General features: G+C 38.8%; 1 protein-coding gene across 1 annotated transcript; it reads left to right on the forward strand.

Annotated features, from left to right (window-relative positions):
* The first annotated feature begins 29 nt into the window (after positions 1–29).
* si:ch1073-396h14.1 (disintegrin and metalloproteinase domain-containing protein 10) lies at positions 30–23,970 on the forward strand. The gene is made up of 16 exons (XM_020924821.2): positions 30–110; positions 1,161–1,396; positions 2,994–3,141; positions 3,288–3,406; positions 3,481–3,633; positions 7,946–8,031; positions 8,510–8,632; positions 11,905–11,997; positions 12,095–12,263; positions 16,904–17,067; positions 17,728–17,899; positions 17,981–18,125; positions 18,285–18,468; positions 20,143–20,242; positions 20,674–20,894; positions 22,855–23,970. Exons 2-16 carry the CDS (start codon positions 1,336–1,338, stop codon positions 22,957–22,959), a joined length of 2,043 nt encoding a protein of 680 aa, XP_020780480.1. The 5' UTR covers positions 30–110; positions 1,161–1,335; the 3' UTR covers positions 22,960–23,970.
* Positions 23,971–23,977: the final 7 nt, after the last annotated feature.

A 23,977-nucleotide genomic window follows, 5' to 3' on the forward strand; every position in this document is an offset into this window, starting at 1 on the left:
AGTTAGATTTGAGATTTATGTAGGAGTCCATTCAGATTGCATATTTTAGGAGCAAAGAAGAGTCTGAACTGCTAAAGTAGCAATAACTCCATGGACCTAATGGGTTAACAGTATGTAGTTTGAGGTTTTTCAATAAATTTTTGTTTATAGTGGTTACTCTGTAATCTAAATAATTGCAGTCTTTGTGACTGATAATTACACCTACTCACTGACAGAGCATTTATCCCTGAAAGGTATATGAGAACCTGTCAGTGTTTCTGACCAGATTTCACTGGTTCCAGTTGTGTGCTTTTTATTTGAACAGAATCTTATTTCTAGGGATGGGTTATTGGTTATGAGTTATTGGTTATGATATTGGTGATATTGGAGTGTTTTCCTCAGATACTCTTCCGTATGGAAAACTTTGCCAATATTTGGGATAGATATTTCTACTACACAGCCCCAGTCTCTATGTGGCCATGTGTGTTTCCCAGTTTGTTGTCAATGCACTTTATTGTCTCAATATGATTGTACAAAATCATGCAACCAATAATGTTATGTCCCAAATAAATATGTTTTGTTTTCACAAACAGTTATTTGTGAAATTTACTACAACTTAAAGGTGCACTATGTAACATTTGATTGTCTCCAATGAAATGTTACTGCTTTACCTGGAATATTCCACAGTGTGCTATTAAATGTAACTATGTAACATTTATTAAATTACAGGTGTTTTTATTTCCGTAAAGTACCTTAAAAATATGCATTCTCACTTTAAGCAACCTCTCCACTCCAGATATTTGATCTGTAATTTGGCCAGGTGGTGTTGCATACTTTTTTTTATATGTTTAATGTCATTCAGTGGAACATTCTATGAATCAATAACAATCTCTATGGAGACAAGCAGGTGATGGACCTTCCAGCAGAAAAGATACATAGTTCACCTTTAAGATACATTTGGGGTCCTTGCAGTGTAGTTTAAAAACGCAGTTTTGGTATTGTTATCAGTTATCAGCAACAGCAATAAGCCAAATTACAGATATCGGTATTGGCTTTAAATTCTATATCGGTCCAGCACCACTTATTTCCCCTAGTAATAATTCATAATCATCTCTTCATTACAATATTATCCAAAGTATTGTGCAAATGTTGGGTAACATGTCTGAATCTGCCTTCTGCAGTGTCAGTGTCAGTCACATCTCCGCGCTGAGTCTCAGCTTGAACTTGGCACATTCCAGTTCACACCACAGGTACGAACCGCCGGAGACAACAGAGGTTCAGGAAATGGGATGAACAAGAGGACTTACTGCAGAAGACAATGTAAAGCAGTGGAGATCCACCAATGAGAAGGAGACCATGAGGGTTCAGTACCATTGGCTGCTGCTGTTACTGCTCCACTGGCATGAATCTATGACAGGTACAGTGGCATATAAAGTTTGGGGGAATGTGTGGAGGTCATGTTTAAGAGGGAGGGTGGAGAGGACCCTACAGTGGGGCTAAAGATTTACTGTATTAAAAGAATTTACTAGCTCAGAAAGATTTAAATTTCAAAAACTGCTTAGTGACTGCTTTATCATGAATAAAAAGCATTGTAGTTTTTATTGTAGTGTATAGATGTGTAGGTTGAACTAACCTTCTTTGAGGAGTGAAATGTCTGAACTTGTCCACGAAGGTATGCTAATATGCGCATTCATAGAAAACCCAAGGCCAATATAGACAAAGTGTTTTACATTATATTCAAGAATAAACTTAGATTACCTTAATAGGGCCTTTCACATGTATTAGGTCACAAAGGTGAGTGTAATAATAGTGCATGTTTGTGCCAGGGTTTGTAATTGCCATGTTCAGGTACTTTCTTGTAAATAAGAGGTAATTACAGAGTGAGTGACTCAGTATAAACCCTGTGTAAACATGTTAGACATGCGTGAAGACACAGATTAAAAACTGATGTCAAGTTTCCTCATATTGTAATAATATCAGTACACTAAGCTAGAGAGTTAGCCATTGCTCTCAGTCAGCTATTTGTTCTCACTTCAGAGTAAATGGCCAATAATCAGAGGTGGAACATAACTTCATAACTAAATATAACATTACCTTATAGTTTTAGTTGTAGAAGTAGTTGTTTTGTTAGGCTGGACAATAGCACTGTGATTGACATTGAAATTTGGGCTCTGAAAATGTTTTTGTATATTGTACACCCCTACAGTTATTGTGATTTTCACAGTAGATCTGACACTACAAAAATTATGGTGTGAAAAAGGCAAATTTAATATTGTTTGTCTGTTTGTTTTTTTACGCCGGACCGAATGCCTGCAATAAAGATCTATCTAAACTATTGATCCTTTACAGCTCATGTCATCAATATTTTCTGGCAGTGTGAAGCTAAAAGCTAAAAGCACTACTTTGTCAGAAGCTCTGTTACTCAAGTTACACTTTAATCTGATGGCAAAAGGAGAAATTCAATGATTTTGGATTCTTCCTGGATGACTGAGGGATTTTACACAAAACTTTAATCTGATCTTTATTTTAATACAAAGAGGTGGTTTAGTTGGAACTACAACAGGCGAGCTGATGTGCATTGTTAAAGAAGTCTCACACACTGGGGCATGGGACTACGAGGTATTCTATGTAGTGTAGTACCATGTAGTGTGGGTCCACCAAGATGATTTATACTTAAGGCCCAAATTTGGTGCTACAACCCTGTTCACATGCGTAAATTACAGTCACAATAGCTTTTAGCTTTAGCATTAGTTTTTCAGTTTAGTCACGCTCACGTTTTTGATGAAAATTCCCAAACAGGACCATGAATACTCGTATTGATCGCAGGCTCCTGAAAATGTGTCGACAAAATTAATTTTTTGTATTTTCTTGTGTTTCTTTAATTCCGGACTATTTTAAAACTTTTTTTTTTTCAGTGTTTGCTAATGTGTGCTTAGTGTCACCCTGGTAAATGCTACATGTATCTGGAACATATAATATTGACATTTAATATGCAGCCTTCTTTCAATTGTCAGGAGCCTTGCGAGCCATCAGCCCATACATCAGACACTATGAAGGCTTGTCCTACGACAGAGAGGATCTTCACAGGAGGCACCTGAGAGCCACGAGGTCCACCCTTCCCCAGGACACAGCTCTGCATCTGGACTTTGTTGCCTTCCGAAGGTGAAATTTCACATTCCAGAAGAAAAAACACTATTTATTATGTCTTCAGACATGACACAAACACAGGCCAGCAATCAGCAATCTTGTCTTTGATTGTCTGCATGAAATAATAGACCACATCTGTGAAATGTTTATGTTTATTACAGACCATTTCGCCTGCGATTGAGACGAGATGCTGAAATTTTTTCACAAAACTTCATATTGACAAACGAGAATGGTTCCACACTAGCTGATCTTTCCCACTTATATTCAGGAACATTAGAAGGTGGGGTTAACATGATATACTGAATTTATGCATATATATTTAACCCAGTAACATAGCCTCTCCCCTTGTTTCAGGTGAAGATAATTCATCCTGCCATGGCTCTGTGATAGAAGGGCAGTTTGAAGGCACCATACACACGTCCAATGGGACCTATCATGTAGAATCAATGGAGAGATACCATAACACAACAGACCACCATTCTGTAATATACCATGAGGACGACCTGGGTAAGACCAACTGCAACAGATTCTCAGAATTTCTTAAACTGATCAATTAATATAAAGATAGACCCATTTGACCTATTATATACTGTGGCTTACTGTGACTTTAATAGACTAGGTAACAAAAATGTACATAATGCCATGAAGCCTTTACTGGCATCAGTAGTTGTAGTAGTGGTGGTGATCTAGTAGTAGTAGTACTTCAAATGGACACTAAGCCATGTTATAATGTTGTTACCTAATCACAAACATACTCAGAGTTGTGTTTTGTTTCATTCACATGTTTGAGCAATCCTGTATTGTTAGGTTTTTGCATCTCAAAATGCTCTGTTCCACCTTGTGATGTTATGAAAGTGTCAAGTTAACAGCTACCTTTTACCTTTTGTTCAGTAGAGATAGACGTAGAGGCAATTCCAGGCCTGAAATGATCCAAATGATTCTAATGAAGCTGTATGGAGTTTAAAAACACAGTGGAGCCCTTCCTGCATTACCACATGACATCACAAACTCAGCCTAAATATGCAGGATTTGTGTGTTAAACATGTGTGAATGAAACACAACTCTAGGTATGCTTTTGGAGAAGAAACAACGTTGTAACATACGTAGATCAGAAAATAATTATTTAGAAATGTCCTATAACTCCAGCTGCATTTTCTGGCCCATTCTTTACTACTGGAGATCTCCCCTGCTAAATGGCAACTCACCCTCCCTCAGACAGAGACACTGAAATATTGTACATTCATCACACATGACTTAAACCAAGCCCTTGATGCTTTCTTTAACCTGTAATTGAGGCCACTACAGCTCAATGAATCCAGCGCAGTCTTGTTAAGTGTTAGATTATTTCAATGGGTATGTTGGGCACCAGCCAAAAATAAAAGAGGCTCAGTGAGGTGGCTTTAGCTGCAAAGGGCTGAGGTAAAATAAGGACAAACTAACAAAAGACTTAAGAGAAAAACGTGGTAAGGTGATGGATTCATTTAGTTTCACAGTTGGACTTTAAATTATTTTAGAGCTGGTTTGTTTTCATGAAGACGGATTAGTTGTATTTATTTGCAGCTGTTGGTAAATCTTGTGTGTGTTGTATGTTCCTGGCCCTGTGTCTTAAGGCTTGGACTCAAATGTTTTCCACGAAACTCGGTCACAAGGAAAGTACTGTAGATCAACAGACGCTTTGTTTGTTTTCAACTGAGACTGCTGTACTCCCCATGTTTCCCGCCATTTTTCCTGTGTATTTCCACGTTACACTACAATAAACAGGCTTACGAAATGGCTGCATCCTGTTCTTAAATCTTGGCATTCGGCATCACTACAACACAATTGATGCTGTAGGAAAAGGGATATAGTCTGATGCATGGCTCCTTAGGTAATTTCTATTTCATACTGTTGTTGTTTTAAGACAACAAAGGAGTACAAATTTTCTTTCTCCCAGGAGACGAAGGATGTGACTTAAGAAACATTGCTCCCGGATACTGAGTATCCTGGGGGCATTTAAGGACAGTCCTTCCCCTGTGGTTTAATGTCTGGCTCCACAAAGAGAAGCCGTGTTGCATCACTTGGTGGAAAAGGCCATGTCGTATCATTATTTTGGAAATTACATCTTGTTCGCAAACAGTGCTGTTTACTTTATGAAGTCATACATGCTTTGGGTTCATCAAAAAAAAAAAAAAAATTGCCTGGCTCTGTACTCTAAGGAAGTATGGCTAAGACTAAAATAAATTCAGTTCAATTCAATTTAATTCAATTAAATACAACAATATTTTAATAAGCACTGTTGTCATCCAGTGGTGTCACCTGTCAGTCACAGTTGGTCATACCCATTCTTACACACTAAGGAATTTTAATCATACCGATTTTACAGCATGGGGCTGGATGAACATTTCTGGTTCTTAAAGTATATTTCTCTCCTCAGTCCTCTTAAGAAAGAAGTGCCTGAAAAGCTACTTTATTCAATGTTATCTGAAGTGTGGAATTTTAGAAAGCAAAAGTAAACAGGATTTTCTTTGCACACTATTGCACAAATTGTGCCTTTTTATAGATTTAATATAGCCTAAATATTTTATCACACTGTGCATTTATTCTATTATTTATATTTTTACACTTCCTATTCCTCTAAGACTAAGTGCAATTATATTTAATTACTTTTCTGCAAACACAAATGTTCATTATACTGGTAAATATTATATGAGGCTCTGTTAAAACATTTAATATTTTCATGACATTTATTACAATAAAATGCACTGAGACTTTTGAGGCAGGTTTAATGTGCTGCTGGGAATGTGGAAAATGAGGGGAATCTGAGAATGTTACTTTTGGGAAAGCTTTTTGCTGTAGATTAATCTTGTGTTTGGAGAAGAAAACCTTAGTTACAAATGTAGTCACACTCACCTCAAATGTCTCTTGCCAGATTAAGTGTGACACAATTTGAACAAGTCAGAAAATGTCTGGAAATAATTCTGGTGGTAGTTTGTGGCCAGGCAGTTGGGATTATATTTCCTGCCCCCTCTCATGCCATGTACAGAAAGGACAGCATGTTTCTGATTGGTTGACGGGTTTGCAGAAGTGTGGTGTGATCCAGTCATTTGTTGTCTGTCACTCATTTTGGTCTGTGTCCGATACAGGAGGAAAGCTACATTCCCTAACACCTACAAGTACCTCCAGGGGTTATATGGGTCACTAGTTAACTGGCAAACCCTCATTCTGCCACTTCAGTAACATGTGAGAGGGATTAACATCATGTGACTTCCTGTAACCAATGGAATGCCAAGCTATTGTGTCCACAACAATAACACCAATGCATTTTAAAATTATACAGATCTTCAGCATTAATTAACTACCATGTGACTGTAAACAAACTTAGTAAGCCCTTTTTGGCTTTCAGTTGCACCAAGAGGGCAGTGGACACCAGAGCAATGCCTGTGTCACAGTTTCTTCATTATTTGTACAATTTGTGCAACAAAGACATTCAGGACTGTATGCAAGACTGTTAAATGTAGAAAGTCTGAGTGTGTGAGCAAAGAGAGGTGAGTGCTATGCCAAAAAAATTAAAATAAAATAAAATGTTTCTTAGGGCCAGATCAAAATTTTGTTTTAATCATGATTCATGTAGTCTACTCTATTGACTTTAAGATCCATATAAAGTAATCTGCTTCTTCTGTGAGTTTAGTGTCGAGCCTTAAAGATGCTGCCCTATGGAACTCAACAGTGACCACATAGACTGTTTGAAAAACTATTAAGAGTTGTTTTCAGTCCAAAAAGTACCTTTGAGCAAACGTTCAACTTATACATTTTTTCAGAAAGTATATGAGAAAAATTTATGAGAAATTTAGTTCTTGAGGGTGAGCGGTCACTGTTTAGCTCCATAGGAAGGTTGAAGAGATGCAATAAACAGAGGAGCACTGAATCACAATGCTGTCACTAAAATAGCTGATGGTCACACGAATCAGATCACAATTCAGTGTGTATTACCATTTTGCCCAGCCCTACTAGCAACTACTGTATTGTTGCCAATTCACTATTTATTCATTCATTCATTCAAGTATTGTTTTCATTCATTATGGTTACTCCCTTGAGATAATCAGTTCCCTTTTCAATGGATTTTTATCTTGTGTCAAAAGCTGGAGTGCATCAAACTTAGCACATTTTCAGTCTGTACTATATTTTCTATGGTGTCCTTGATGTTCAGTGACCTGCCTCTTTGACGTAGTTCAGATAACGCACACTGCCAAGCTTAAAAACACATGTTTTTTTACTCAAAACTTTTGGACATTTATGTTATCTATGTCAGCACCCTCTCTGTACACAAACTTTGAATACACAAAGGTTAGCTGTTAGTTTTCCATTCTGTGCCAATTGTATTTTACAAACTGTATGCTTTGTCTGTCTCATTTCTAAAAATTACATTGAGTTTGATTTCTAACCCTAATAAAAACATTTAAAAGGATGAAAAACCATGGCCTAGTGTTCCAGGATGATTCAGCAAAAACTATTTTCTAAAAGTGGACTCACACTTTCAGGGCCTTTGTCCAACTTAAACTTTGAATGCATCACATTATTGTGAAATAGGTTATAAATTGAATTGCTTACAAGGTTAAATGGCAGATGAAGATCAAAGCATTAAGCAACTATTTGCACAATCCCTGTATAATTGTACAATAAATAGACTGATTAAAGCCAAGTTTGAATGTTTGATTTCCTTTAGGATCAATGACAGACTTTAGCCCAAATGACACTTCACATTCTGTACTGACACACTCTCATAAGCCACATAATGACATTTATGATATCTTTTGTTTGTTTGTTTGTTTGTTTTTTATAGTACTACCATCCAAAAGAAGTGAAAATGTAAGTTTTTGTGCTGCAGAACACATGAAGCTTCTTGGCCTTGGACCTTCATCGGCTGAAGTAGGTGGCTGTGTAATGGTAGTAGTAGTTTTACAGGTTTATATATTGTTCTGTGTGTTTATTGTGTCTCTACTTATTATCATGTGATCACGTAGTATAAAAATACTCCTCCTGGAGAACAATAAAAGGCATTTCCCACAACATTTGCCAAAAGATTTAACAGATTGGCCCTGTGGGAGTCTTGTAATTATTGGTTTACCTTTGCTCAAATAGGTGGTGTTCCCAACTGCCACTGTCAACATTAGTGGTCTAGATAAGGATCCATTTTTAACATGTACACAACATTTCCACCCTCACTCATCTAAACACTTTAAACAGATGTTTCCGGACAGTAACAATCCACACAGATCCCTGTATAATGTGTTATTAAAGTCCATTGAGCTCATGTTTTAATTTGCCTTTCACATGACTGAAGTATTAGTAACTCATTGAGAGATACTCCATTACCCAGTACATGTCATTAGTGTTTTGTCCACAGGAGGCAGCAATGAGCCGCTCCAGGAGGACAGTGGATGAAGCAAAAACCAGCTGCCTGCTCCACTTCCATGCAGATCACCTGTACTTCAGCAGATTCAAGTCTGTGGAGGCTGTAGTAGCACAGGTACTGTCTACTGACAACGCTACAATCATAAGTTCTACATAGTTCTACGATGCATTTAAAGGTGTACTATGTAACTATTCTGATGGAAGATCCATCAGAATCTTCTTTGCCTGACATCTTGCCGGGTATGGCAGTAAGTTTAATATCATTTGTGAACTATTCCAGATGATATAAGAACTCCATAGAGACAAACACTAGAAAAGTTACATAGTGCACTATTATTTGTTAAAAAAAAGTACATGCAAAAAAATGAAAATGCAAAATGCCCCAGAAGAGCCACCATACAGGCTCTGACATCAGTCAATATGAACACAGTGAGCAATGTCTCTTATTCTGAGGCTAAATGATGGCTGAAAAGCTTGCATCACCTCTATCTGACACTTACGTCCATTATACACATTATGTATGCCATTTTAGGCTTTTAACACAATCGTAGTTGACTCAGTTCAGGAGCAACATGTGACAGCCTCCTTGGTGTAAATTGAATTAAGCCTCACTGCGACTTCCTGGTGTTTGGGCCACAGTGATGGAAATAAAACCTCCACAGGACTTCCCTGGTTGTCCCACGAGCGTTGGATGCTTTGTTTACAAACCTTGAACTGTGTTCAAGTCTTTGAGGCTATGAGTAGGGGCGAATGCTGCTATCAAATTGATTTGTCAGTCTATGATGAAAACAAAAGCAAAGGCTTCTACAGGATATTGACTGATTAATTGGCTTTCCTATTCAGATCACATCCATACAGTATGAACCCTGTGGCTTTTATATGACGTCAAATTACCCAAATAGCATGTTTCCATGGGCACATTAACCACTATGACATGTAATTCATACCTAGAAGTCTCCACTGTAACAAATAGTGTAGAACAAGTAATACATGGGGAGCATCTTTAAAGGTACATTATGTAACTTTTCTATTGGAGGGCCCGTCAAACGATTTTCTCCGTTGAGATGTTATAGATTTGTCTGGAATGTTCCGTGGTATGGTATTAAAAATTTCTATTTTCATGGAGACCAAACCAAACCAAGATACAGGTCAGATCTATGAAGAGGCATCATCTCTCACAGTCAGAATGCCTGTTTTTGTAGGTATTTCTGAGTTATAAACCCACCTGTAATTGAATAAATGTAAGGTAGATCTGTTTAATGTCATACCGTGGAACATTCCAGGTAGAGCAATAACATATACATACAAACAAGCAGGTGATGGCCCCCCAACCAAAAAGTTAGATAGTGCACCTTTAAAGTATCTGCCCTTCATAACCAAACCAAATAAAAAGCTGAAGCAAATTACACTTTTTGCTTTCATTCTTATATCAAGCCTCTCTTGGTAACAAACCTATTATTATTCCACTAATCATGTAAAAAAAAATGTAATTCTTCATTCATTCGCTTCAGGAGAAAAATATGCAGCTCTTTGCTTTCAAATGTAATGACCTGGGATGAACTTGAGAAAGTGAAAAGAGACTGCAGTGTGTGGGGTCTCCTGTCCACTGGACTATCTGCACATCCTTAGAGCACGTGGTGTGAATTCTTATGTTTTTCTCGTTCATGCAAACCTTATAAATGACCTCAAAATAGGACACTATGACAAAATATTATTACTTTTTTCCTCATATTGATCCATCCTGATTTCCAATTTTATTTTCTCTTATTATACTTTACTGTATAAAGAACTATATTGTGGTGTGAGAGCATTTCACTTACTTGATTGAAATCAGACAGAATATATGTATTCCAGCTTTAGGAACAGTGAGGAAGAGTTCATTCTGCAGCCCTATTATAAATTACTAATAACGTTTTAAATATACTTTTGACTTCAGCTTTTAGACCAGATGACGTTGTGGTGTGAGAGCATTTCACTTATTTGACATTTGGGAGAAGTGGAGTCAAAAGTACAACATCTTCTCATGAAATCCCTTCAGCGACACCTACACCTGTATAATTACATCATCAGACATTGTCGAAATTAAAATCCAACACAATTCTTTCTCATTGGCCTGGTCAACATTCCACATCTGTGCTTGTTTCATTTACAACAGCACATAGCACAGTCTGACTAAATGTTGATGTATTTTAGCCAAAGTTAGCGTCCTGATGCTATCGGTTCTGCTATCACCCTTTTGCCCCGGGTTAGATTGTTTCCACCCTCACACTTGTTGTCCCTGGTCCGGTGCCAGGTCTTTGTAGCAGAGTGTGAGAAAATACAGTGTAAGTGATGCCGTGATGTGATCTTTCAATGTAAATAGACAGATAGTGCTGTCAATCATGGCTGACCTGATTTTTGCTCCTGCTTTGTCCAAGGTGTCAATATTTACAGTATAGAAACTCTCCATGGGATGTATGGTAGCCTGTATCTCCGACCTGTACGCGTGACTGGTCTCACACGTGGCGCTCTGAAATGGGTCTTGCTTCACCCATAGAGCCACTTATAAGGATGGTGGAATTCAGTGATTCAATTCAATAATTTGAGATTGAATTGAATACATTTATTTTCAGACAATTTTCAAGCAAAACTGTATGTAATAAAAAATTTTTGCAAGAAAATTTCAGGGCCCACTCACAGTCAGAATGATTGATTGATTGCACTTATATAGCACCTTTCAAGATACCCAAAGCGCTTTACAGTTCATTATTCAGTCACTCCACACTCAGTGGTGGTAAGCCACTGCTGCCCTGGGGCAGACTGATGGAAGCGAGGCTGCCAATCTGCTCCATCAGCCCCTCCGACCACCACCATCACTCATGCTCACACCACTTTCATACTATGCATGCATGTTTTATACCCATAGTCTGTAGAAAGGAGTAAACTAAGGGAGAGTGACTCCAGGCAAATGTAGCAGTTATAGGAACAAATTTGGAGCCAAGTTCCATATTAGGAATTGGAATTAATTTAAGGACAAAAAATTAAAAGAAAAACATCAGAATCATGTACAGCTGGTTAATGCAAACATTTTAAGACTAAACTGTCGAGCCTCAGTGTAGCAGTTTACAGAAAGTAAAGATCATTTTTCAATGAAAAGTAAATTGTTGCTGTCGAAAAAAGCCGGAAGTGCACCCAGGCTCACTTCCTATTTGGAATGCATCAGCCAGCAGATTATGTCTCTGTATATATACAGTCTATATTTACAGCCCATAAGAAAAATGGTAGATAAGTAAGTTTAATGTCATACTGTGGAATATTGCAAGTACACCAATAACAGCTCCATGGACTCCAGAATCAGATGAGGTTGAAAGCAACAATACAAACACATTAAGGTATTTTTTGTTTCAGGTTGGCTCCTACATCCGAGCAGTGAATGACATCTATGACAAGGCCGACTTTAATGGGATTAAGCTGATTAACTTCAAAGTCAAGTCTCTTCATGTAAGACTAAAACTACATAATAACTGACATAACTCAAACATCATATAACTAATGGATAATTGACTAGTGCACTCAAACTTAACTCTGTTTGATGAAGGTGATGACTGAAGAGGATAAGAAGAACCCACTACAGCGGCTCTACATCGGCCCAGAGAAGCTGCTTAGCGTCTACTCTGAAAATAACTGGGGCAACTACTGCCTGTCCTACCTGCTCACCAACCGTGACTACAGCGGAGTGCTTGGGCTGGCCTGGGAGGGCAAGAACGGTGAGGACAAAACTACACATAAATATCTGTCACGTTGCATGTATTGGCCTATGACTACGGTAACAGCCCTGATGGTTCTCTCATAGGCTCCTTATTGGGCCTTTTTTGACAAGCTTCAGATCATTACTGTAGTTCTTTATTCATTTACTTTCTTAATGGTGGTAAACTACTGTAACCACAACTGCCCTGGGGTAGTACAGAAGCTTGGCTGACCATCATGGTTCACTCACACAACACATTCAAACTTGGGCAAGGTGAATGTACAAGATTAATTTGTCCCTGTTGGGAAATAGGGCCTGTACATTTGACTTCTTCTTCATTCCCATTGGAGCTAACTGTCAGGTCTCAGATCTCGACAGGTTAGTTTCGGGAGTACGTAGCTGGAGGTTTTAAACTACTGTGCATGTTTTGGGCAGCAGACTGCACTAGTCAGAGCTACGATCCAAACACCAAGATTTTATGGGCCAGTGTTCTAACCACTGAATCACCTTCACCGTGTGTTGTGTTATGTGATAACACACTCATTTGGCAAAAGGTTTAGTGTAATTGTATAGAAATATATCACCACATTCACATGAATAGATCTTAAGTTAGAGACATTTTATCCAACAAATAAAGACAGCCAATAGAATAATACATGATAATACTTTATTTGGCTAAATCATTGTAAAAATAATTTAAAATCATTGTTTGTAGTTTATTGTAATTCATCCATAAAATACATAACAAATAATGATATCTGACCGGCTATAATAACAATACAAATACAGATTTGTTGATAGATCATGTCTCATGTCTGTGTGTAGCTTTAAATCTGTCTGAGCTCACCTCCCTCTACTGTTTGTTGTGAATTTTTGTCAAAAGCCACATCAGAAAACTATGAGACCAGTAAAACAGCACTACTGCAGCTGCAAAAGCATGTGAGGATCTGAATTGTGAAAATGCCATATAAAAGTACAATTGTCTAAAAACAAAATACACATCAACTGGCACTGGCAAGAAAACTTTTCACTGCACACCTACAACTGTTCAGTAGTTTTAAAATAAACTACAAACAATATGTTAAAATATCATTTGTATAACTTTTTCTAAACCAAATTCCACCCAAAAAGAAGAGCCGTGGAAGAGCCCCTGTTTGAGCTGTGTTATACAAGCAGTGTTTGGCCTGTGAAGACAAAAACAAAACGTGAGTGCAATCCTCAATTAAAATTCCTCAGTGGTTCAACTGTGAAGTGGTGTTTCTCCCACTGAGCTCAAAATACACTTAAAATACACTGATAACGAAATAAGGTACAAAGATATATAGTGTATGAAATAATAATAATAAAAAATATTATAAATGAATCAAAAAAATGTAATGTGTAAAATGTATGAAATGTAACACAGTACCTTTACTGTTCATGCATGCTTGTTTAGTGTAACTCATTGAGCGATATCAAAATCTGGGTTTTGATGTAAAATTAAGTAGATATTACAATTATAAGCTGCTCTACTTGATCATGTGACATATTCAGAGCATTTGATAGGCTGAACTGAGGGGTGTGAAAGCAGACCACCTCAAATGACATGTGATTAGGCCTTAATGAACCTTTGACTCCCACATAAATATAAACAAGAACCTAGGTGTCTTAGCGGTGTTTGGTGACCGCCCTGCACATATTTCACGTGAGCAACACAAGCCTGTTGAATTGTGGGTGACATTGGTACGACTTTTAAATAGTCACAAGACCAACTACAATCAGTTCAAACTTGAACTGGGATAATGTTTGACACAGGACAGACACTATAATAAGCCACTTGAGGTTTATTGTCAGTCTTAGGCAATATAAGAGGTCTTTCACCGTGGCAACATAAACTCAGAGACCTGTGAGACCTTGCAGCAGCATTGGAGATACCCTCATGCTCACGCACAACCCCCATCTATCATGGCTCTGACCTCTTCAAGGCGTCCATCCCAGCCTACACGTCAGAGTGGGGGTTGTGCCACTTCAGTTTTCATGCCAGAGAAATTCCTGCTCCCCTGAGACTAATGGCAACAGATGGATTTTTGCTCTCAATAACCAAGTTCCTGTTTGTGTCAGGTGAAAATAAAGTTCTGGATGCCACTGTCAACATTTGAAGACAGTTTGCATGTGCAGCTAATCCTGGGCTTCACAAACATTTTGGAGAATGGGATTTCTTAAGGACCCCTTAGTATTCATTGTTCAATCAATAAAACTTAACAATAGTATTATGAATAAATATATTGACAGTAATGTCCTGGGTTCAGTTACCGTAATATGATCTGTTACAATTTATATTTGACAGTTTTGATGAAATTAAGTTCAGTTCTGTGTAAGCAAGGATCAGGTGAGACCTAATTTCTCTATTATAATACAGTGGTCTGGATCTTCATCTTGTTAAATGATCAAATGTGTCTCCCCCATCTCTTCTTTCCTCATCAAATAAAACCAGAGGCCAACAACATATTCAAAACAAATCTTGGAACCCGTGTTTGACCCACTAAAGGACTGAATAATATGTTTATTTGCCCAATAGAAATCTTCTCTATCTCATGTAACTCATTTGAAGTCAACGGAATGAGTAGTAAAGATGTGCATGTCATGCCATGAATTTAGTTGGGGTCATTGAACTTGAAACTGCTCAGAGAAGGGGAGTACAGTAAACCTACCTCCATTTGCTTTAGATCTGCTATATTTCCAGGAATCCTGTCTGCCTGGTGTTACCAGCGGTCAGTGTACATGCTGGGCTTGTTTTTGCTCTTAAAGGTGTTATTGGCACAAAGTGACTTTTTCTAGGGTCTTCTCTTTTACTATTATGTTTGTTCTTTAAAAAAAATACTTCCTCTGTTTAGAGTTCCTAAAAGGGAATTTGGATCAGATTCTTAACCAGGTCCCTGTGTTGTCAACACATGTCAATTATTACACCACAAAATATTTAAAGGTGTAGGAGTTTGTTCACAAATCTGTCATTTTGGTCACCTGCTAATCTAAATAGTTTCTTTCTGCCGTGTTTGTCAAGCAAGCTAGTCTTTGATTTGGGGTCTTTTCTGTGGAGACGACATAAGGATAGGGAGGAGGTGTAGGGGATTAAAATCTGCTCTGCCAAAACCCACCGCACAGCCTCCAAAGTAAAGCTCTTTCTAGGAAACCCAGCTCCTTGAATAGCGCGTCAGGGGGCCATTTTAGGTCAAAAGCAAGAAATCTGCAAGCGTCTGATCCAGAATACTTGATGAACATGTGCAGGGGAGTCCCAAATAGGAGGATATGCATGAGCCACCATTGAGTATAGGAATGCATGCAGTCTGTTTATCCAATTCACTACATTTATCCAAACTTGCATGGTCGCAACCAAACTCTTGCTTTTTTCTGTTATGGGTAGAGAAAGAAGCAGAGACAGCAATGAGACAGCTGTGCATTAGGACAATTATGACAGTAATTTCTAGGATTTAAAATGCAACTATTAGAATTATGAGCTAGAATTATACTCAATTGCAGGTACATGTTTAAAAAAGTACTGGTACCCAATACATCTAATCAATTACAGTGAATTTTTGTAAATAGTTACTTTCCACCCCGTTTACTGGTTACTCTATTGGACAGTTGGTCTCATAGTGATAGTGAGTGAGTTGTTTTTGTTTGAAGCCTCTCACACTTCCAGGACGTCACCCGTGGGCCCACTGCATTCACGCAAACAGAGGCTTGTGTGTGTACTCCAGATACCCACAGCTGGTTCCCACAGTTCTCAGTGCTAAAGTCCAGTTATCTGAAACAGGACTGAATACCTTGACAGACATGCACCTTGCAAACCATGCAGAGCCCCCCTATACACCACCCCCAAATTGCAGGCCACATTGTATAAGACGTGTTATGTAAATTTCACGTGACGCTATGGGAAGTGCTGAGACTTCCATCAGTTCTAAATGGGACAACTGTGAACTGGAAAATGCAGTGGTTGATTGATTTTAGTCTGGTCTTCTGGGGTACAAAGATATAATATGTTATGGTAAATATAGCATTTGCTTTTATATATAAAAATCTGTACTGGTCATTTGTAATAGATAAATTGATAATAATTTTTCATGCAATGTAATGTCATTAATGTTTTTGAGCTTATTTAAACAAGTTACATTTGCTTAATACAGATGTTCATTAATGTGCATTGTCCCTAAATAAATAAATAAACATACAAATATGTCTGTCCCGAGAAAGGTGAAAGTCCTGAGATGTGAAACCGCTCCTGTCATTGGGGGCAGACTTGAGGCAGACTTAATGTGAACCAGTTCAGCTGTTTGTCATTATGGATGTGCTATGGGGTCATTACATAAAACCTGACAAGGGAGAAGAAGACCACTGGCTCACCTCTGTGCTGTGAGAGAGGGGCTCTATCTGCACCTCCCTGCCTGGGACTCAGGGGGCGATAAGGGCTCAGGGGTAAACACTGTGCAGGTATTTACAGTAGCTTAAGCCAGAGGTCAGTTATGTAATGAGATAATGCAGTGACAAGATCTGCATTTTTGTAACTGAATGTTGATAGTGCAGTCAAATGTTTTCCCCCCAAAAAGTCACAGGCTTACAGCTCATCATGTTTTGTGTCAAATCCTGTGGAAGTTCATATCATTGTATTTCCTCTGTGTGCAGGTAACTGGGGAGGGATCTGCTCGGGCTACATGCAGCTGAGAAATGGCCAGTACTCGACTCTGAACACAGGTCTGGTCACAATCCAGAACTATGGGCAGTACCTGCCGTTGCCACAGGTGCAACTCACCCTTGCCCATGAACTCGGACACAGTTTGGGAGCACCGGTCAGTGGCACTTTTGTAATGTAGGCCACATATTTACTTTACTTGTAATTAATATGTGAAAAAATGTGCATATGTCGCTAAATTGATTAATCAAGGATTCTCTGAAAAGTTCTGATTTTGTATTTGCATTTTGACATCACATCAGAGGACTTTTAACATCACTGATTGATTCAGTTCAGTTCCCACTGTAGACCTTGCCCTTTATTGATTGGTCTGTTTTAAAGGAAGTCCCTGTCTGTACTTATTATGTAATCTATCGAATAGGTGTCATTCACTGTTTATTTTCCCACCTCTTATTCCGGGGTTCAACATCCTATAATATGACCTTTTATGGACTTATTGACATTTAAAAGATATAACAGTTAATAATTTTGAAACCCATAGATGGTCAGGAATTTAAAAAAAAAAACACCACAAACATATTCTCTAATTTATATAATGGTCCATAGTGCTCTGCTCCACACCACAGCTGTTCCCACCCTCTTGTTTATTTTGGTTGCACAGTTCTGTCCTTCATGTGTACCATATTAACTGAACCTATGACGCAGGCAGACTCAATGCATCAAATGTCATTGTGCTGTTGATGATATTGTACTGTTAACAACACTGACAATACCAACTGTTATTTTTAAAACGATGTTTACTTGATTTATCCGCTAGCATGATGAGGGGCCTAACTGTGGAAACCTGGGTTCATCTGGAGGGAAAGGTCGATTCCTGATGTTCCCTCATGCCTCTGATGAGGTCAGAGAGAACAATGATAAGTTCTCGCCTTGCACCATCAAACACATCAGTAAAGTTTTGCATCTGAAGAAAGATGACTGCTTTGTAGGTGAGAGCCTCTGTCTGTTGTTTGATATTTTAACTAATATAAAACCTTGTAGTTGATAACATGTCCATCCCTTTTGGCCAGTCAGTGATCAGCCCATCTGTGGGAATCTGCTGGTGGAGGAGGGTGAGGAGTGTGACGTAGGACACAATGACACAGACCCCTGCTGCTACAGCGCAAAGGAGCGCCTTGGACGCCAGTGTCGCCTGAAGCCTGATAAATTCTGCAGGTATTTATTAAGAGATGTTTAGACTTGTTATGATGATTATTTACATTGTGGTGTCAGATTTAAAAATTATGTTTTATGTGGTTCTTAATTACTTCTCAGCAACAATCAGAATGTGCCAATAATCGTTGTTTTCCTGTGTCCTCATGACTTCTCGCATAGTCCCAGCCAAGGCTTGTGCTGCAGGCCGGACTGTGGCTTTAAACTGTCAGGTCATGTTTGTGATGAGGAGACGGACTGTCAGATGCAGAGTGTGTGTTCAGGACTGTCCGCTCACTGCCCTGAGCCCCACCCCAAAGAAAACCTCACCATTTGCAGCCAGGGCACCCGCGTCTGCCTCAACGGGGTGAGCACCACGCCTCTGACTGCAGGGTCAAAGCCATGAGCTGCCAAATCCAGTTAAAGCCAAAAATAACATGGCATTATTAGCACAGCTATTAAGTGCATTTATAATTTATTCTTTTTCTTTTATTTCTGAAGATACTGCTGTTTCTAAAATTGACAACAGTAGTATGTTCATCTCCTTGTCTGGGTACAGAATCCTCTTTCAAAACAGCTGCAGTAAAAACAAAACGGCTAACGTTTGATCAAATACATGTTTTATACAACACCATGTGCACTTTTCAAGAATTCTCATCAAAAATTCATCTTTACCAAATTGTCTTCACTGTAATGTTACTGTTGAGGATACCTCAGTGGGAATAGATTCCAACTGTTTCAGCTCTAAACATATCGGCCTCCTGAGGGGTAGTGTGTGCAAACCTTTAATGACAAACTTTTGAGCACATTTCACAGAATTTCTACACACTTTATTTTTTGAATTGGTGTGAAGGCATTTATCTTTCCAAGAATCAAATGGGACAACAGGAAACATTAGTTAGCAAAACACATTAGGTCCATAATAGAGATGCGCGGATTGCGGTTACAACCGCGGTATCCGCGATTAATCCGCGGGTCGGGCGGATGACGTGACGAAAAATTATATTTTAATTAAATTCGGGCGGGTGACGGTTTAACTACTAAAAAAAAAAAAAGTTATTGTTAGTATTGTTACCTACATCTGAAAAGACGAGTCTCATTGTCTATGCTTGTAGTATGAAGTGTACGTCATATCCTTAATTAGCCCATTTGACCTCGTTTTTATGTTCTGAAGGTTCAGGTTGTGTCAGGTTATTGATGTCTAAGGTTTACGAGGCACATATTATATGCAGTTTATTTTATTATTTCTAATTTATTTCAGCTGTTTGCCAACACATAAGTGGCTATAGGGCCATATTTATTTAGTTATGCATATTTTTTCTTGTCTATTTCAATTAGAATATAAAGAAGGCATTGCCTGATTTCAATAAAGGTTCATCTGGATGAGATGATCTGTCTGTTTTGTTTCGATATCAGTTATATTTTAAAACACGCAGACATTATAGTGTAGACTGCCACTCGGGGTTTTTAAAACTTAAAGAAAGACAGATGGAGTGAGGCTATGACTTTGAAATAACATCGGGCAATGGCAGAATGTTAAGAATGTAACAACATCCAACACGAAGGCAAGAAGGTTCAAAAATAGCCTAGTCGGAAAACGTTGTCAATTAATTAGCTGCGCAAGAAAACCAGGTAAGTTTGGGGTTGTTAGGGACAATTAAGAATGCGAACATACACGCTGAGCGAATTTTGGAATGAATGAGCTATAGAGTTTGCATTTTTATCGAGGCTCCTTAGTTTGTTTGCTGTATGATTGTTCCAAAATCTAAAATCAATCGGCGGATGGCGGGCGGGTGCGGTTTTGAAAACCTTCGGTGCAAAAGCGGGTGGATGATGAGTTTTGTGTCGCGGTTGCGGATGAAAAAATAGCCCATCCGCGCATCTCTAGTCCATAAGTTATGAGAGATGTGCTGTACTAATTTTTGCTGATTTATATTAAGATTGATTATTCATTTTTTTTTATTTAGTTTTAAACTACACACAATCCTTTTTCTATATTAATATAAAACAGACCTATTTATAACAAAGTTTTCCTTTCCAGGTGTGTGCGGAGTCTGTTTGTGTTCGACACCAGCTACAGCAGTGCGACTGTCCTGGAGACTCTATGAAGGAGAAATGCCACATGTGCTGCCAGCAGCCTGGTAACAGCTTATACATGTGCCCCACCAAAGAATGTGTTTACATCTCTGTGTAATACAACTGAGCCCACTGACATGTCAGAATTTTCCATTAAACGACAACAAACAGATACCATATGGCCTGGGCTTTGTTGAGCAACACACAGAAACGTGTGTTGTTGTTATTATTGTGGAATACTCTTGTCCTTTACTATAGTGTCCTGATCAAATGAAATGTACTGTAATCCTTGTCTGTGCAGTGAATAGATTTGACATTTTGAGGACTTTGGGCCATTTAAAAGAATAATTAGTTAATTGCTGTGGCAACAGTATTAATGTTTCATCACGCAGAAACTCACGGATAGCTTGCTTTAACAAATGGGAAGAATAAGTCATTCAAAATTGTTTAATTTTTAATGCTCTGAATTCTTGTATTTGCACATATCTGTGTGCAGGTCAGCCAGAGACATGTGCCAGCACCACCTCTTCAGTCTTGTCCCATCACTTCCAGAGGAAAGCACTGCCTCTTGTAGGCGGGGCTCCGTGCTCAGGGAATCAGGGCTATTGTGATAAGTTCCATGTGTGTCGCCTCCTGGACGCAGATGGGCCCATTGCCAGACTCAAAAACTCCTTTCTGCACCTGGATGACTTTGATGATTTAGGAGAGTGGATGAAGGTGATAAAACTAAATACAAGCATATTCATTAATTTGAGAAATATTTGGAAGAAAAGTGATTTCCATGAAACCAGACATATTGTGTATATAAAATCAACTTTTACAAACGTTCATAACAGTGTTTCCTCACATTAAGCTTTGTTTATGTTGCCTTTTCATTCAGTTGCATGAGTAATCCTGTCCGGCATGCAAGGATTGAGTGCTCTGAAAATTTCTGTTTTCACCAATCTTCTATCCCCACCCACTTCCTTGTATGTAAAGGTGAAGCAATAGCAGCAAATATTTCTACTTGTGCGATGGGTCAATTGTAGAAGTTGTGAAAAGGAGCTTTGCTCGTTCTCCTGAGAGCGTGGAGAATCAGGAATGTGCTTTGAGCTTACAGCACCTTCAGAATTATCAACTCATTTTACGGAAAACGCGTCAACGATATATAATTACGTAATTACACTCCACTTACTTTCAATGGATGACAATAGTAGTTTGATTCTGAATTGCAATTAGATTTGCAGAACATGTTCAAAAAGTGGGATTCTGTTAAGACAACATCAGGAGCATTAACATTTGAGAGAAGACTGAAATATGAACTAATAAACTAATACACGATATCAGAATATGTTTACATATATATATATATATATATATATAAGACACGAAAGCTCCTGACCATGCATGGAGGGTTCCATCCCAAATCCAGCACCCTGAGACTGTACGCAGGCCGGAAGGAAGGGGGCCGAGGACTAGTGAGTGTGGGAACCACTGTCCAGGATGAAACATCCAAGCTCCTTGAGTACATCAAGGACAAGGCCCCGGCAGATGAGGTGCTCAGAGAATGTCTCAGACAGTGGGGTCCAGAGGAAGAGGTGCTGGAGGGACCATCATGGCAGGACAAACCCCTACATGGGGCGTACCACCGGAAGCATAACTGAAGTGGCTGATATCAAGAAATCCTACCAATGGCTTGAGAGGGCTGGTCTGAAGGACAGCACAGAGGCACTGATCCTGGCTGCTCAGGAGCAGGCCCTGGGCACTCGAGCAATAGAGGCCCAGATCTACCACACCAGACAAGACCCACGGTGTAGACTGTGCAAAGAGGCTCCTGAGACAGTCCAGCACATAACTGCAGGGTGTAAGATGCTGGCAGGGAAAGCATACATGGAGCGACATAACCAAGTTGCGGGCATAGTGTACAGAAACATCTGTGCAGAGTACGGGCTGGAGACCCCAGGATCAAGGTGGGAAACACCTCCAAAGGTTGTGGAGAATGACCGAGCCAAGATCCTGTGGGACTTCCAGGTACAGACTGACAGAATGGTGATGGCGAACCAACCAGACATAGTGGTGGTGGATAAGAAACAGAGCAGAGCCGTGGTGGTGGACATCGCAATACCAAGCGATGGTAATATCAGGAAAAAGGAACACGAGAAGCTAGAGAAATACCAGGGGCTCAAGGAAGAGCTGGAGAGAGCCTGGAAAGTAAAGGCATCAGTGGTGCCTGTGGTGATCGGAGCACTCGGGGCTGTAACCCCCAAACTGGAAGAGTGGCTTCAACAGATACCGGGAAAAACAATGGAACATCTCAGTCCAGAAAAGTGCAGTACTGGGAACAGCAAAGATACTGCGCAGAACTCTCAAGCTCCCAGGCCTCTGGTAGAGGACCCGAGCTCAATGAGGGTGAGAGAGACCTACCACCGTGGAAGGTGAGAAACACTATATATATATATATATATATATATATATATATATATATATATATATATATATATATATATATATATATATATATATATATATATATATATATATATATATATATATATATATAAGGCTGGACATACTATTATCTAAACAATTTGTGATTTGAATTACACCAACTCAGTTTGTCATTTAATTGATTGTTCAGCCCTAGTAATTGAAGAATACAAAACTAAAGTAATTAATTCTTTATGATGTCTTCTTCCAGGTTTATTGGTGGGCCATTCTGCTGACTGTGGCGGTTCTGTCTGCTGTGATGGGGTGCATTGTTTGTGTCTGTAGCAGAACTATGGACACAACTATTTTGAGATGACCATTTTACCCTGGCCAAACAACAGGGCCAGGAGCACTGTGATTGGTGAATGTTTTGACACTCACGGTTCACCTTTCTTCAACCTGGTCACCTGATGTGTTTGACGTCAGTTGACATTTCAGTGAGAGGAGGGGGCCAAGTGTTGTGGAAAATGTTGCTGTCATCTGTGGGTCGTTTGGATCATGAAACACTGGGAATAAGAGCGGAGCACCTGTTGCAGAACTGTAAAGAGGCTGCTGCATGGACTAAGCTGCATTGGCCTTGTGCCCATATGAACTTAATTGACAGTTTTAACAGTTACAACACAATTTTAAATTGAAAACAGAATAAATATCATGATAGCATTTTATAATAACTAAACTACTAATAAAGCATGAAAGAAAGAAACAATGGATTCATAATGAACAAATAGATTATTAACAATAATTCAGGCTAAGTGACTGTTAAGGTGCATTGTGTAACTTTTCTGATGGAGAGCCCGTCAAAAGCTTTTCTTCCCTGATGTTATTGCATTGTCTGGAATGTTTCACATTATGGTATTAAACCTTTCTATCTTCATGGAGACCAAACCAGAGCAAGTTACGGATCTGTGGATCTGTGAATTAGTGAATCAGATCTGTGGAGAGACAAGTCAGATTTTTGATCTATAAAACTACCTGTAATTGAGTAAATGTAAGATAGAGTTGATTAATGACATACTGAAGAAAATTCCAGGCAGAGCAATGACATATCCATAGGAACAAGGAGATGACGGACCCCCAACCAAAATGTAACATAGTGCACCTTTAAGTAACACCCTATCGCTGGAAAATAACCACTTAATTAAGTGGTTACTAAGCCTTAATAATCCTTTATAACGTAATTTTTCATTATGAATGACACTACAACAAATGAAAGTGGAGTTGTTTCAAAGTGTTACCAAGATAACTCTACTTGGTACTACTTTATTATGACTGGATTGTTTTTTAATAAGACTAGTTTTATTAATAAAACTAATTGTATGCTTCCTGATTTTGTC

The sequence above is a fragment of the Boleophthalmus pectinirostris genome, unplaced genomic scaffold, assembly GCF_026225935.1.
Source record: "Boleophthalmus pectinirostris isolate CB_2022bp ecotype Guang Dong unplaced genomic scaffold, ASM2622593v1 HiC_scaffold_7, whole genome shotgun sequence".
Classification (NCBI taxonomy): Eukaryota; Metazoa; Chordata; class Actinopteri; order Gobiiformes; family Gobiidae; genus Boleophthalmus; species Boleophthalmus pectinirostris.

What these genes read in the sequence shown, in the direction of transcription:
- si:ch1073-396h14.1 (XM_020924821.2), top strand. Translation starts at nt 1,336, where the DNA reads ATGAGGGTTCAGTACCATTGGCTGCTGCTGTTACTGCTCCACTGGCAT. An exon ending in TCAAAGTCAAGTCTCTTCAT is followed by an intron (nt 11,998 to 12,094) that starts GTAAGACTAAAA and finishes TGTTTGATGAAG; the next exon opens with GTGATGACTGAAGAGGATAA. An exon ending in CATGTGCTGCCAGCAGCCTG is followed by an intron (nt 20,243 to 20,673) that starts GTAACAGCTTAT and finishes ATCTGTGTGCAG; the next exon opens with GTCAGCCAGAGACATGTGCC.